Raw genomic sequence first — 16,641 nt, 5'->3', positions numbered from 1 at the left:
AAATGGTAAATGAGGATATTTGAGGAGCAGAGTTGAGTTACAATTATAAAAAGTACACAAACTCAAACATTTCTGTGGCAACATATGTAAATAATGTTCATTAGTGAGGAACCACAGCATTGTGATGAAAGGTTCAACAGTGAGAAATTAGAAACATGGGTACCTTCAGCCTCAAATTAATAGAGGATGTTAAGAAAGAGGAAGAAACAGTTCATTAAAAGAAGTCAATGTGCAAAGGAATTTTTCACTGTATTTTGATGTATTTTGACGAAGATATAGACGGTACTCCATCCTGCCAGCATTTTTGAGGTATAAGAAAGCAATGCAGGATAATAAAGGAGGAACAAAGAAATTTGAGGAGAATCTTGTGGACAAGGCAAGAGAAAGTGAAAATTCTTCCATGGATTTATTAGGAGTTTGTTGTCAATCAAAGAGCAGCTAATCAGGCAAAGGGATTTAGAGGAGAGTTATACAGGATGATGTTAGGATGTTAAGGAACCAAATGACAGGTTCGAATTTTTTTCACACTACAAGACACTACAGCCCAATGCCATTGAGATGGAATGGGGAGGTGGCCTAAAAATGAAGTGAGATATCTAGAAAAGATATTAACAGAAAGCTAAAGGGTCTTGAGCCATAAAAGATTCATGGTCCTGATAAAATTTTACCATACATAATGAAGATGTGGGTAGGTGCACTAGATAGAGCTCTTGAAATACTGTTCAAGGTGTCGCTGGAGAGAGGCAAAATGCCAAGATAGTGGAAAATGGTAAGGTCCCACAAGTGTAAAACACCCTCCCTGTACAGTACAAATCGGTAATTACAGAGACGTAATCACACACTTAAGAATGCCAGTGTAGCGATCACTTGTCCAGTGAGAGAAATTGGGGAACAGGGTGGGTCCTTGTTAGAGCTTCAAGCAGTTTTACCAACATGGCTGTATCCTCCCACTATTCAGTAACTGTTAACCCTTGTCAAACAAATAATATTCTGGACATCACACATTCTAAGCAATCAGAGACTGGAAATTTCATACAGAAGAAAATTCTTTGTAATTTACAAGTAATAATAAAGAACAAGGATTACCTCATTTTACTTTTATCTTTATAATAATTAGCAAAAAATCAATCCCATGTTCCTTGAACTTGCATAGATCATTATTGCAAGTAGCTCCCTCCTTTAAGTCCAGCTCAGTTTAACTGCCTCAGTTACCTCTATTGGCCCTTATACAAAGCTAAACATGGAAGTTTAAAGTCTAATTGTTGGCTTCCCTTTCACAATAGTGCCTTACCCAGGCACAATCTCTGCCTTGAGAGTGCTAGACCCTGCTAACCTTGCTACCTTGAGTGCCAAAGCCCTGCTAACCTTGCTTACCCGAAAGTGCTAGAGCCCTCCTAACTTTGATTGTTTTAATTTTTTCATTCATGCTATACTTACTACTCTGAGAGTGCTAACCTTGCTACCCTGTGTCAGCTAGAACTCTGCTAACTTGCTACCTTTAGTCCTAAATCCTGTACCCTTCCTACCCTAACAATAGTACCTTGAGAGTGCTTAACCCTGCAACCTTGCTACCCTTGAGAGTGCTTAACCCTAAGACCTTGCTACCCTTGAGAGTGCTTAACCCTAAGACCTTGCTACCCTTGAGAGTGCCTGACCCCTTCTAACCTTGATACCCTGAGAGTGATAGACCCTGCTAACCTTGCTATCCTGAGTGCTAGACTTTGCTAACCTTGCTACCTTGAATTTACTAGACCCTTGCTGGACTTGTTACCCTTAGATTACTAGACCTCTGCTAACCTTCCTATCCTGAGAGTGCTAGAGCCCACTAACTTTGCTCCCCTGAAAGTGCTATACTCTGGTAACCTTGCTACCCTGAAAGTGCTTGACCCCTGCTAAACTTGCCACCCTCCAAGCACCAGACCCCTGCTGAAGCAACATGACAACAGCAGTGCTTCACTCACCCTGCTAAAGGTAGAACTGTCACTGTCTTATTGCTGCAGGAATACAGGGTGTCTGCTGCTGTCTTATTGCTATGTGAGTGCAAGGCATCTGCTGTCTTCTTGTGTGATAGTACCACCAACACAGCTACCTGCCCATATTGACCATCTCAAAACTCCTGCTCTCCACTCTTCCTGAGTGTCCCATAATCCTGACATCTGTCCATCCTTAAAAATATACCAGACTTCTTGTTCTAAGATCTTAGTATACCAGATTCCTTGCCCTGAGATTTTACCAGGTTCCTTACCCTGAGAGTATACCAAAGTCCTTGCCCTGAAATTATACCAGATTCCTTATCCTGGGAGAATACCAAACTCTTGGCCCTGAGAATATACCACATTCCTTGCCTTGAGAGTTCCACACTTCCTGCTATGAGTGCCAGGCATCCTAATACCTTCCTGCCCTGGGATTACTACAGAACCTCTTCAACCCTTGAGCCTTAGGAGTACTGCTACAGTATACCCTGCCTTTGAAAATGACCATCTACCACACACAATCCCCTAAAATGTACCCCTACAGCCATGAGTGCCACACCATCAGCCTTCTCCCTGTGAACCTACTCCCCCAGCACTATGTGTGTAACACCCTCTGATTCTTGTCTGTTTCAGTTCACTAACTCCCACTTGGCTCTGAAAAAGGTTCGCCTGGTGTTCCTTATCTCACTCGAGGTAGGGGCCTCACTATCACACTCGTCTTGCCTATGTCTTCTTCACGTTCTGCCACGCCCAACCGAACCAAACCCCCCAACACCAACACGGATTTTTCACTTTCCTTTCCAAAGAAATGTCAAAATCCCTTTTTTTAAGTATATTCCAAAATTAATATTCCTTTTCTCTAACTTTCTCTCTCCCTTTCTTCATTTATGTATGTTATATATGTAAGCATGTTTGCATGTATCTATCTGTTGATATATATATATATATATATATATATATATATATATATATATATATATATATATATATATATATATATATATATGAAAATACATATCAATAAATAAAATAACTGGGTAAGCAGATAGATAGGCTGAAAGAAAGGTGTATGTGTGTGCATTTAATTACCACAGGATGTCTTTCTAATGGCTCCTGCAGCACAAGGCTGCATTACTTTCAATAGCAAGGAAATATGAACCCCTTTGGAGTAAGAAGTTCTTTGAAAAGACTATGCCCCCAAATATACAGCCTCGCCAAAGGTGACTTTTCATTCATGGTGTAAAATCATGCAGGCTGAGTACTATAACTCATATACATTATATATATATATATATATATATATATATATATATATATATGTTTTGGGAGCAGCTGAGTGAGTGTGTTAGTAGTTTTGATACACAAGACCAGGTTATAGTGATGGGTAATTTGAATGCAAAGGTGAGTAATGTGGCAGTTGAGGGAATAATTGGTGTACAAGGGTTGTTCAGTGTTGTAAATGGAAATGGTGAAGAGCTTGTAGATTTATGTGCTGAAAAAGGGCTGGTGATTGGGAATACCTGGTTTAAAAAGAGAGATATACATAAGTATACGTATGTAAGTAGGAGAGATGGCCAGAGAGCATTATTGGATCATGTGTTAATTGATAGGCACACGAAAGAGAGACTTTTGGATGTTAATGTGCTGAGAGGTGCAACTGGAGGGATGTCTGATCATTATCTTGTGGAGGCAAAGGTGAAGATTTGTAGAGGTTTTCAGAAAAGAAGAGAAAATGTTGGGTTGAAAAACGTGGTGAGAGTAAGTAAGCTTGGGAAGGAGGCTTGTGTGAGGAAGTACCAGGAGAGACTGAGCACAGAATGGAAAAAGGTGAGAACAAAGGACGTAAGGGGAGTGGGGGAGGAATGGGATGTATTTAGGGAAGCAGTGATGGTTTGCACAAAAGATGCTTGTGGCATGAGAAGCGTGGGAGGTGGGCAGATAAGAAAGGGTAGTGAGTGGTGGGATGAAGAAGTAAGATTATTAGTGAAAGAGAAGAGAGAGGCATTTGGACGATTTTTGCAGGAAAATAACGCAAATGACTGGGAGATGTATAAAAGAAAGGCAGGAGGTCAAGAGAAAGGTGCAAGAGGTGAAAAAGAGGGCAAATGAGAGTTGGGGTGAGAGAGTATCATTAAATTTTAGGGAGAATAAAAAGATGTTTTGGAAGGAGGTAAATAAAGTGTGTAAGACAAGGGAACAAATGGGAACTTCAGTGAAGGGGGCTAATGGGGAGGTGATAACAAGTAGTGGTGATGTGAGAAGGAGATGGAGTGAGTATTTTGAAGGTTTGTTGAATGTGTTTGATGATAGAGTGGCAGATATAGGGTGTTTTGGTCGAGGTGGTGTGCAAAGTGAGAGGGTTAGGGAAAATGATTTGGTAAACTGAGAAGAGGTAGTAAAAGCTTTGCGGAAGATGAAAGCCAGCAAGGCAGCGGGTTTGGATGGTATTGCAGTGGAATTTATTAAAAAAGGGGGTGACTGTATTGTTGACTGGTTGGTAAGGTTATTTAATGTATGTATGACTCATGGTGAGGTGCCTGAGGATTGGCAGAATGCTGGCATAGTGCTATTGTACAAAGGCAAAGGGGATAAAAGTGAGTGCTCAAATTACAGAGGTATAAGTTTGTTGAGTATTCCTGGGAAATTATATGGGAGGGTATTGATTGAGAGGGTCAAGGCATGTACAGAGCATCAGATTGGGGAAGAGCAGTGTGGTTTCAGAAGTGGTAAAGGATGTGTGGATCAGGTGTTTGCTTTGAAGAATGTATGTGAGAAATACTTAGAAAAGCAAATGGATTTGTATGTAGCATTTATGGATCTGGAGAAGGCATATGATAGACTTGATAGAGATGCTCTGTGGAAGGTATTAAGAATACATGGTGTGGGAGGCAAGTTGTTAGAAGCAGTGAAAAGTTTTTATCGTGGATGAAAGGCATGTGTACGCGTAGCAAGAGAGGAAAGTGATTGGTTCTCAGTGAATGTAGGTTTGTGGCAGGGGTGTATGATGTCTCCATGGTTGTTTAATTTGTTTATAGATGGGGTTGTTAGGGAGGTGAATGCAAGAGTTTTGGAAAGAGGGGCAAGTATGCAGTCTGTTGTGGATGAGAGAGCTTGGGAAGTGAGTCAGTTGTTGTTTGCTGATGATACAGCGCTGGTGGCTGATTCGTGTGAGAAACTGCAGAAGCTGGTGACTGAGTTTGGTAAAGTGTGTGAAAGAAGAAAGCTGAGAGTAAATGTGAATAAGAGCAAGGTTATTAGATACAGTAGGGTTGAGGGACAAGTCAACTGGGAGGTAAGTTTGAATGGAGAAAAACTGGAGGAAGTTAAGTGTTTTAGATATCTGGGAGTGGATTTGGCAGCAGATGGATCCATGGAAGCAGAATTGAATCATAGGGTGGGGGAGGGGGCGAAAGTTCTGGGAGCATTGAAGAATGTGTGAAGTGGAGAACATTATCTTGGAAAGCAAAAATGGTTTTGTTTGAAGGAATAGCGGTTCCAACAATATTATATGGTTGCGAGGCGTAAGCTATGGATAGAGTTGTGCGGAGGAGGGTGGATGTCCTGGAAATGAGATGTTTGAGGACAATATGTGGTGTGAGGTGGTTTGATGGAGTAAGTAATAATAGGGTAAGAGAGATGTGTGGTAATAAAAAGTGTGTGGTTGAGAGAGCAGAAGAGGGTGTTTTGAAATGGTTTGGCCAAATGGAGAGAATGAATGAGGAGAGATTGACCAGGAGGATATATGTGTCAGAGGTGGAGGGAACGAGGAGAAGTGGGAGACCACATTGGAGGTGGAAAGATGGAGTGAAAACGATTTTGAGTGATTGGGGCCTGAACATGCAATAGGGTGAAAGGTGTGCAAGGAATAGAGTGAATTGGAACGATGTGGTATACCAGAGCCGACGTGCTGTTGATGGATTGAACCAGGGCATGTGAAGCTTCAGGGGTAAACCATGGAAAGTTCTGTGGGGCCTGGATGTGGAAAGGGAGCTGTGGTTTCCGTGCATTATTACGTGACAGCTAGAGACTAAGTGTGAACAAATGGGGCCTTTGTTGTCTTTTCCTAGTGCTACTTCGCACACATGAGGGGGGAGGGGGTTGTTATTTCATGTGTGGCGGGGTGGCGATGGGAATTAATAAAGGCAGACAGTATGAATTCTGTACATGTGTATATATGTATATGTCTGTGTGTGTATATATAGTATATATACATATACATTGAGATGTATAGGTATGTATATTTGCGTGTGTGGACGTGTATGTATATACATGTGTATGTGGGTGGGTTGGGCCATTCTTTCGTCTGTTTCCTTGCGCTACCTCGCTAACACGGGAGACGGTGACAAAGCAAAGGATATATGTGTCGGAGGTGGAGGGAACGAGGAGAAGAGGGAGACCAAATTGGAGGTGGAAAGATGGAGTGAAAAAGATTTTGTGTGATCGGGGCCTGAACATGCAGGAGGGTGAAAGGAGGGCAAGGAATAGAGTGAATTGGAGCGATGTGGTATACCGGAGTTGACGTGCTGTCAGTGGATTGAATCAAGGCATGTGAAGCGTCTGGGGTAAACCATGGAAAGCTGTGTAGGTATGTATATTTGCGTGTGTGGACGTATGTATATACATGTGTATGGGGGGGGTTGGGCCATTTCTTTCGTCTGTTTCCTTGCGCTACCTCGCAAACGCGGGAGACAGCGACAAAGCAAAATAAATATATATATATATATATACGTACACAACCTATAACCGGTGAGGGGGTCTTTATCATGGATAGGTGATGTTTAATCAGGACTGAAATGCAAAAGAAAGGATGAGGATGGATGTCTGGAAAAGAAATGCTTGAGAACAAAATGTGGCATGAGACAACCAATTGTATAAGAAACTATATTGTCAAAGAGAAAGCACATTCTGATTAATGTGGTCAATCAGGGTGTGCTAAAGTGGTTTGGACTTAAAAAGAGAGTGAACATAGATGCTGAAAAAAAGGATTCATATATCAGATGTAGTAGGAGGATGAGAGAGGAGACCAAGGTGATGGAAAGATGGAGTGAAGGACACTTTGGAATATCAGGGCCTGAACATTCAGGAGGACAAGATGCATGCAATGCAAAGAATTAATTGGACTGATGTCATATATGGGAACATACTATAAGAGGGATGAACCAAGGAATATGAGGTGGTGAAGTTAAGCAATGAAATAGTTGTGAAGTTTGGCTGTGGGGGCTAGGCTTTGGTTTTGGTACAATTTAAATGACAGCTAGAGATTGGATAATGGTAAATAAGGCCATAGTTTATTATTTCTAATGCCTAGTTCATTAAAGTGGGAAAGGCAATTAGGTATGAAAATATGAACATTTACAGCATATGTATATACATAAAATGTGTACATGTTCATGTGTATGAGTTAACCTACCTCAAAGATCAGGGAAGATTAACATATGTCAGCAAGTTTTTTATGGTGTCAGTCACCAGTGCGTTATAACCAAGGTCCTGTAATATAGCTGGTGTTCCCATATTTTATGTGAGATTCCTATAGTATACCTAGAGGTCCTCTACTCTAGCTGAGGGACCTGTACTGTAGCTGGGGATCCTATAGTATAGCTGAGGACACTGAAGTATAACTGGAGGCTCTGTAGTATAGCTGAGGGTACTTTAATATACCTGGAGATCCTGTACTACAGCTGGGGTCCTGTTATACAGATGAGGGCCCTGTAATATATCTGGGGTCCTATAGTATACCTGGGGGTCCTGTAGTATAACTGAGGGTCCTGTACCATAGCTGCGGTCCTGAAGTATAGCCAAGAGTCCTGTAATATAGCCAGGGATCCTGTTATTTATCTTAAGGTGCAGCTGTATAGCTGGCACCCAGTGATACAGACAGGGTCCTGTGTATAGCTGGAGTCCTTTAGTACGCCTGGGGTCTTGTAGTATATCTGGAGTCCTGAAATGTAATTGAAGCTTTATAGTATAGCTGGGGATCCTCTTAGCTTTCAGTAGTATAGCTGGGGTTTCTTACTGTAACTGCAGTGCTTCCTGGAGTGTAACTGGGGTCTTGTAGTATAGCTGGGCTCTAACAGTACAGATAGGGGCCCTGTGGTATAACTGGGCTTCCTGTAGTATATGCAAGAGCCATGTACTATAACTGGAGTTCCATCAGTAGTTGGGTTCCTAATACATAGATGGATGTCCTCTAGAATATCTGGGAACTTCAAGCATTACTAGGGTACTATAGTGTGTTTGGGGTTCCTATACTGTAGCTGGGAGTCTTGTAGATTAGCCAAGGTTCCTATAGTAATGCTTGGAGTTGTGTAGTATGATCAGGTGTCCTTTAGTTTATGTTGGGTCCTGTAGTATAAATGTCTTTTAATATAGTTAGGATCCTGTAGTATAACTAGGTGTCGTTTAGCTAGAATTCTTGTAGCATAGCTAGAGTTCCTATATTATTGGTGGGATTCCTGTAGTATAGCTGGGGGTTTTGTAGTAAAACTGAGTGTCCTTTTCTATAGCTTGGGAACTGCAAGACAGCTGGGTATCCTGAAGTTTAGCTGCATGTCCTACAGGATATCAGAAGGACATGAAATTTTGCTTAGGTCCTGAAGTTTAGTTAGGGGTCCCATAGAATATCTGAGGGACTTGAATTTTAGCGAGAGGCTCTGCTGGAGATCTAGGGGACCTTAACTTTATTTAGTTGGATGTCCTGAAGTTTAGCTTAGGATTCTGAAGTCTAGCTTGGGGTCCAGAAGTCTAGTTTGAGGACCTGAACTTTAACTGGAGTTCCAGGAGTGTTCTTAAACTCTCTCACCTCCCCCCAACCTCTGCCTACAATAAGAAATCTATCTGAGAGAATCACCGAGAGGGTATTCAAAGAGAAATCCGTATTGGTGTAAGGCTTCCCTGTTGGCTGTCTCCTGGCACAGATTGTGTCTGCTTGTCAAATCCCGTCTAATGACTAGCTCCCTGGGAAGGATCAGGAGAAGGTTTACTAATGGCCTTCTTAATGTAAATATTCAGTCACTATTTCCATACTGGATACCTTTGGATCTCTTTTCACAAATATCCCTGGATAAGCCATACACCTTGAAGATTTTGCATATGGTGTTGTCATATCTTGCCATTCTACTGCTCTACTTTCCCCAACTCCCAGGTATGAAAAGGCTGCTAAGGGCAGCCTTTACATTCCTGTAGTACAACCAACCTCCTTAGCTTCCCAAGGAACTCTTAAAGGGGCTCCACCACAATGGAGTCCCAAGGTTGAATGTGGCAGCACATGTCTTAACTGCCCTCAGAGATTCATCTTAGCATGAGGCACACACATGCACATAAATTTCACATACTTCAAAAAAAAAATTCAGTTCTTGGTCTTAATAGTCCCAAACTTTTAGCAAAAGTAACTTCATTGGCAGTCCTCATTAACTGTAGTTTTTTCTCTCTTTCATACCCTGATTTGCATTCTTCAAAGAGGTAAAACTCTCATTACACTATTAATAATATCTAATGAAATAGATATGCTCAAGTGCCCCTTGCTACATTGTCCTAAATCTTTAATAGCACCGGTGCAGTGATTGCTACTGAAGCAATGTTGTCTCCATGTCAAGACACAGGTACATCACCATTCCTCTACTATATAACTTTAATAACTGCTGACCTCATAGTCACTGGGTGCATTGTACATTGCTATCAAGAATTAGGACCCTTAGGTCAAGTATTTCCAGCAGTGTTTGTCCCCAGTAGCAGGCTATCAGTAGTGTTATCCTCCATGGCTTTAGGACCACTTTCAATGTCGTAACATTAATATTCTTCTCATTGAGTAATCTTATAGTGTTTGCCTTGTCCTAGTCATGGAATTCAAATTTCTGTTAGTAAATATAAATTTCAGTACATATAAAGAAACATAAATCATAAATTTGCCATTGTGATATATCAAAGATAATTTTGTTAGCATTAATGATAAGTTAATCTGTCATTCTTTGTTTATATATATATATATATATATATATATATATATATATATATATATATATATATATATTGTATATATACTGTATATATATACATATATATATATATAACAACAGACTTTTAAATTTTCAGGGAAAGCTGCAAAGTGGATACACCTTTTGTGAAGACCTACGCAACCCTGGGTTACTTGTAGCAGTGGTAACTAGCCCTAGCTGCTGAAGCTGTGTAGAGGGAAGGTTCTGGGTGTGCTGAGCTGGATGCAGGGTAGGGAGAGGGCAGGGGGTATTACCTTAATGAAACTTTTTAAGGATCTGAGGGACATCTGGGTGCAATATCCTTCTGGGTTAGATTGAAAGTGATGCGGTTCGACAGGTCTGGATCCAGTGAGTGCCCATGGGATGATAAAAGAGATGGTTAAGCATCAGAGGACAGCGTCTGGCCTATCATACGTCCCCATGAAGCTGAGTGTCCACAGCTGAGCCCTTGCAAGACACCATCATGGGGGCGTGTGTCAGTCACTGACGACAGGAAGAGCGTTATGGGGTTTATGATTCGAAGGCATTATAGCCTTATCAGATGTGTGCACTAGGGAGGAACAGTATAATGCTACTGGATTCCTCGCGTGGGGACTGCAAAACGAGGCGGCTCCGACAATTAAACCTGAGAGCCTATCAATTATCATATATGAACCATGATAGTAAGATGCAATTAACAAAACATACTTCAAGATGTCTGTATTATGACTAAGGCACATTTTGGTTTTGGAGCTCGGAGGCGGCTCGACAATATGAGAGGATGGGTCAGACCCCCGCGAACGTGGCCATCTGAACCAGTAAGCTTTGTAGTGTCCTCTCTGGCAATGATCATGGCTGCTAGACTGTGAGGAGTGGGCTAGTGACATGTCAGGATAGGATTTTACTGATGAAGGTTTGGTGGGATAACCGAGAGTTAATGAATGTAAAACTAGATTTACTAATATGAAGTGTGGAAGGATGCAGCACCAGAGGACCTCAGGTCCTTGGAGAGGTGCAGGGAGGGTGGGCTTGGCGGCGGGCCGCTAGGGTATGGCACAGCTCAGCACACACCCACTACCTGTCCTGCAACCACAGTCATCGCCTTGGTGCAAATTAATTTTATAAGTGTGACATAGAAATATTTGAAACTCAAATACCAAAGACTTGGTTTTTTCAAGAATGGTGTACCCAGAAAATCATGAACTCAGTGAACCTGGCGGAGGGTGTCCCTGAAATATAATGACTCACATATTTGTGTATCGAAGACAAATCCTGGTCAACAAATCAATATGGCATTTTAGAAAATTTAACTTGGATTAGCATAGCATTCTTCAGTATTAGATAAAAGTGGCACAAAAGTAAATCTAGACAAAATCAACAAGTTAATGTAATTTAGATCACCTCTTTAGACAGGTACAACATCTCTAGAGAAGCATATACTATTCTTGTTCATTCCAGTTGTTTTCAGACTAGGGATGTGACTGAGTCGTAGGTGGCTGATCGCTAGGTGTGAGAGTGTATATAATTGTTTCATGTTGTCCTGAGTGGTATAATTGTCTGTGCACAGCGCTTCTTCACGTACGGGCGGGAGTACACATTGGGGGCAGGCAAGCAGGGCAGGCAAGCAGACCTTCAACTGAACCAACCTACAATTTGCCATGTTTCATGAGGACTCTTAACCACAAAAAGTTTGTAGAATTAACATTATCAAATAAATTTGTAAGTTGGAGACAATGCCTCCACAGTAGGTTGGCTGGGGTAAATTCAATCTTCAAAATCTTCTATCAACACTCATTATTCATCAGAATTTGTTCAGTTTTTGCTTTACCGACATTATAAAATGTCATTTAGTAGTAAAGGGAGGACATATAACCACAGTGTGGTTCAATATTACTGGACATGTAGGCTAGTTCCTGTTCATCCTAGAAGCTGCTCTTGCCTGTCCTGCTGGGCACACATTTTACCTTGAAAAATAAAAAGAAAAAACATTTACCAACAAAATCTAGTTGCTTACAGCTAAACAGTACTCATGAAGCTCATATCATGTAAAGTATGTACTACTGGGGCACTTGTCATTCAAGATTACTTAGAATGTCATCAGAATGTTTTATAAGTAACATTTCTACCAACTCACATTACTCTAACTGTAATACTAACAGGCACTGCAGGAGGAATGTTGTTGTTCTTGGTATACTATTTTCACAAAGCAGTGTGTAGGCAATTCATGTATTATTTAAGATCATTTGACCTTCACCCGTCTGTGCGTGGCCCTAGAAGCCACATTCTCGGTGGACCAAGACATGCATCATAGACCAGTTGTATATGTTTCTGGCAAGACTGGCGACCTCAGGAAGGCAACATCATTTCCACATCACTTTGATCCTCTCTTTCCACAGGCATACGAACTTGTGTTTATATAATATACTCTCGTAGATCAGGTCAGTGCCCTGACATGTGTTATTATGCTCTTGTAGATCAGGTCAGTGCCCTGACATGTACATAAGTATGATTACCAGGTCTCTACTATCACTAGCATTAATGCTTCCAGAGATAGAGGAGGAGGTCAAATGCCTACTGGGATTGCCAAGCTTCCGATGCGCTTTTCATTTGCTATTGTTGCCACCACGCGTGAAGCTATGTTCCATACAGATATCTCTTAACAGCACTTGTGTGTTACTCTTTGGAATTGAAATGCATAAATTTGTAGAAAAATCTGGGCATAATTCATGAGTAGGAATTTAATCTATTGAGTTCTGTCTCCACTCAAGACAAACAACCACGATATTTGTATCATACAATATATATATATATTTTTTTTCTTGATATATCTTCTATCATGATATAAATTCACCTCAATTTCTCTTTCTGGTGTAGTTCAATAAACTTTGTGTTCTGTGCGTGATGTCAGAACAATAGCTCCACGTCCGCAAGGTTATGCTGCGCTTGCTTCTTTTGCTTTCTATTGTGCATCAAGTTTCACCTATAAATAAAATAAGTTACTCATATGTGGTCTTGTTTTTCATTTGATCCAAACCCAGCAAATGACAGTGTCTAGGACATGACCAGCCCTGGTGGGAACTGAAAAAACCAATAGTATAAATGATCGCCCCTTGGGTATGGTAAGTTAAAAATCATCATTATGTACGAAGCATTACTGACCACACATCCTTCAGTTATGTGCCATCATGTAATGTTTTGCCTTAAATGAGTCACATTTGATCTCTTGGTCCTTGTACCTACATTACACACTAAAATACAAGTTTAGTATATTGATATGTGCTGGAGAGCTCTTTATGTAAGATGCCTTTTACAATGTGCTTTATCAATCATACACGTTATACATAATAGTCCCTCAACTAAGGCTCAGTATACATGATAGTATATCAAGCACCATGGTCCCACATGTATACTACATTATACAGTATGATCCCTGAAGACATCATACACCTCTATTCCAATGGTAAAGTACACTAATCCCTGAGGTATGTTACATTATACACAACAATCCCTCAAGTGTTCTGGATTGCATGTTACTCCCACATTACACAAGTTTCTCACAAGAATGTATGAGAAATACTTAGAAAAACTAATGGATTTGTATGTAGCATTTATGGATCTGGAGAAGGCATATGATAGAATTGATAGAGATGCTCTGTGGAAGGTATTAAGAGTAAATGGTGCAGAAGGCAAGTTGCTAGTAGCAGTGAAAAGTTTTTATCAAGGATGTAAGGCATGTGTATGAGTAGGAAGAGAGGAAAGAGATTGGTTCTCGGTGAATGTCGGTTTGTGGCAGGGGTGCATGATGTCACCATGGTTGTTTAATTTGTTTATGGATGGGGTTGTTAGGGAGGTGAATGCAAAAGTTTTGGAGAGAGGGGCAAGTATGCAGTCTGTTGTAGACGAGAGGGCTTGGGAAGTGAGTCAGTTGTTGTTTGCTGATGATACAGTGCTGGTGGCTGATTTGGGTGAGAAACTGCAGAAGCTGGTGAATGAGTTTGGTAAAGTGTGTGAAAGAATGTTGAGATTAAATGTGAATAAGCACAAGGTTATTAGGCACAGTAGGGTTGAGGGACAAGTCAGTTGGGAGGTAAGTTTGAAAGGAGAAAAACTGGAGGAAGTGAAGTGTCTTAGATATCTGGGAGTGGATTTGGCAGCTGATGGAACCATGGAAGCTGAATTCAGGTTAAAGATAGAATAGATTTTTCAGAGATATGCCCTTGTGGTATCAGCATAAAAAGCACAGAAGTATGGGTTGAATGAAGAGATAGTGCTGAAGGGAGAGAGGATATATGCCTCACTTATTGAAACAACAACCTCTGCAACACACTTTGTGGGAACAACCACAGTCTAAAAAGAGGAAGCAATTTTCCCAAAGAAAAAAGGAAATTTTCAGAAGTTAGTACCAAATGCTACCAAAGTGCAATGGATGGTTGAGAAGAAAATGAAAGTGTGGTAAAGAGACCTAAAAGAGTGATCACAAAATAACTTTAGGTGAAAAAATGAATGCTTCTAGTTACAATAATCATTTATTCAACTATTTTCAAGTTATTACAGTCCACATTCACAGATAAATTCACAAACCTTCAAATCTCTCCCTTAACAAAATGGCAAGGATCCACTCAGTTCTTTGTCTTTAAGGTACTCTGAGAAAATTATGCAAATTTTAATGGATCTTTCATTGTACAGATCAGAGTCAGGACCATTATAAGTTTCCTTCTTCACTCCTTCCCTGAAGCAGTCTACTGTTACTGTGGTCCCAGTTACTGTAAGATCATCGCCAGATATCTGACATAATTGGAGAAAGCCATCTTCCAAGAGAAAGACACTATTGAGTGTTGGACTATGCTGGTCCCTGACTTCTTTATTACACTGGTCAAAAGTTCATAAATTTTCTGTATGATTCCCAGCAGAAGCAAGGAGTAGGATCCTTTGTGCAAGTCCTGTAATAAACACTGGTTTCTCTTGATGTTTCCCATGTAAATACTCCTCTTTATAAAGCATACATTTAAATCCTTGATTGCATCTGGAACCTGTGGGTGAACCATCTGTATCATCTTTCATGTGCATACCTAGATGGTATTCCAAGCCCTGATGTGAACCCTCTCTTAAATGAATTTTCATATGCTTAACAAGACTTCCTCTCAATTTAAAGGCTTATTGTATTCTGAACACTGGAATCACTTTCCTCTGATTTGAATATTCATATGCTTTCCCACATGGAGTATCAAATACATCTTGAAGCCTTCTCTTGAAGTAAATAGTTAATTACATTCTGAACACTGAAATCCTCTACCTAATATGTGAATTTTTCTGTTTAACATGAGATTTTTTTTGTGTGAAGAAGTTATCTGCTAGCAAGTCCCATCCACGACTGCTGCTTTCCAGTGACTTTACAGGATTCCTGATAAAAGGGGCTGGCAGGTGCTACACCTTTCCCAAAGGGAACCCACAATTAGGCAAGGCAGGAGCAACTATCTACACGAGGATAAAAAGCCTCTAGTAAATAATGGAGCAATAAAAACAGAATCTAAAGACAATGAATTAAAAATGGAGGAACTTACTTAATGAAGCTATGGAAAGAGCAATATAATCTGTTAGAAACAGGAATATCAGAGAAATTTAAGAAAAATTAAATGAAAATTTTAACAAAATACAGTTTATCCAAAATCACTGAAACTGGGTGAAAAAAAAGGTTCTAAGGTGGATGACATACAGTTGCAGCAATTATCACATAAATGGGCTGCACCAGATAAGAGCAAGTTAGTAATGCAAGAGTTTGGCAGTTATATGTTAATAAGAACTGGTAAATCTTGCAAGGGTGAAAAAATAATATACAAGGTTGAAGGGAGAGCAGTCCATCAGGTGGAGGAGGATAAATGGCCTGGAAACAAAGGCATATCTTTCCTGGGTCCAGGTTGGCCGAAGTATTCATTTGCTATCTTAGTCCTATTTTCTAATTCAACAAACCACTAAACCATGATCTGTGACTGCTGTGTTAATGTCTTTCCATTATAACAGCACAGCAAAAAAAAAAAACTCAACATCCAAAGCTTATACTAATACAGAGCTAAATTACACTATCCTATCAAACAGTATCATATAAGGCTGCAGAAGTGGAGTTATAAATATCATAGAAAATGTGGGATTGGTTACTGCAGAAGCATGCAAGTAAAAATAAAAAAAATAATTGCAAAAAATCAAAAGAACCTGCAACAACATCTCCTAGTAACTGAAAATGTATAAGAGAAATATGCTACCATTAACTTGGTCTGCTGCAGCAGGTCATATGGCCATTACATCTATTAATCTATTGCCATTCGAGGGCACGTGGCCCAGGTTCCATCATGGATGTGAGTGGTATCTTTTGAGTTGAATACAAAAACTTTACATCTCAACTGATAAGAACAAAGACCCTCAGGTGTGGTGTTCGAAGGTTCTGCTGATTTTTCGCCAAAGTTATGACTACCTGAACATCTTAAAAATTTTCCTGCTGTATAGAACTCTCAAGACTATCTCCTTCAATAATGACGATCAAAATAAAGCTCTGCAACCAATACTGTATTTTCATAGCACTACAGGAGAACAAATATCTAATGCTATGAGATGGGCGGATATATAGATTCTTACCAAACTTTTCCCTCTTGTGTCATCATATAAGTAATCAAGGAAGGCAAATTGATAGGGTTATAGGCAGCATA

General features: G+C 40.3%; 1 protein-coding gene across 17 annotated transcripts in view; it reads left to right on the top strand.

The window, feature by feature from the left end:
• Positions 1–12,948, top strand: part of LOC139765155 (uncharacterized) — a 346,502-nt gene extending 333,554 nt beyond the window's left edge. For 15 of the 17 annotated variants that reach the window (XR_011716593.1, XR_011716592.1, XR_011716590.1 and 12 more), the window contains one exon: positions 10,062–12,948. Coding sequence is in view for 13 of the 17 variants with exons in the window: in XM_071692359.1 (XP_071548460.1) it covers positions 10,062–10,122 (61 nt within the window). In the remaining 4 variants the exon portion in view is untranslated. Of the gene's footprint in view, positions 1–2,606; positions 2,667–10,061 lie in introns of all 17 variants that reach the window. The other 2 variants (XR_011716591.1, XM_071692363.1) reach the window with 2 other exon arrangements.
• The last annotated feature ends 3,693 nt before the right edge of the window (positions 12,949–16,641 follow it).

This window comes from Panulirus ornatus, chromosome 53 (assembly GCF_036320965.1).
Source record: "Panulirus ornatus isolate Po-2019 chromosome 53, ASM3632096v1, whole genome shotgun sequence".
NCBI lineage: Eukaryota > Metazoa > Arthropoda > Malacostraca > Decapoda > Palinuridae > Panulirus > Panulirus ornatus.
Note: the sequence above shows the minus strand (reverse complement) of the source record. Positions and strands in the feature narration are given on the sequence as shown.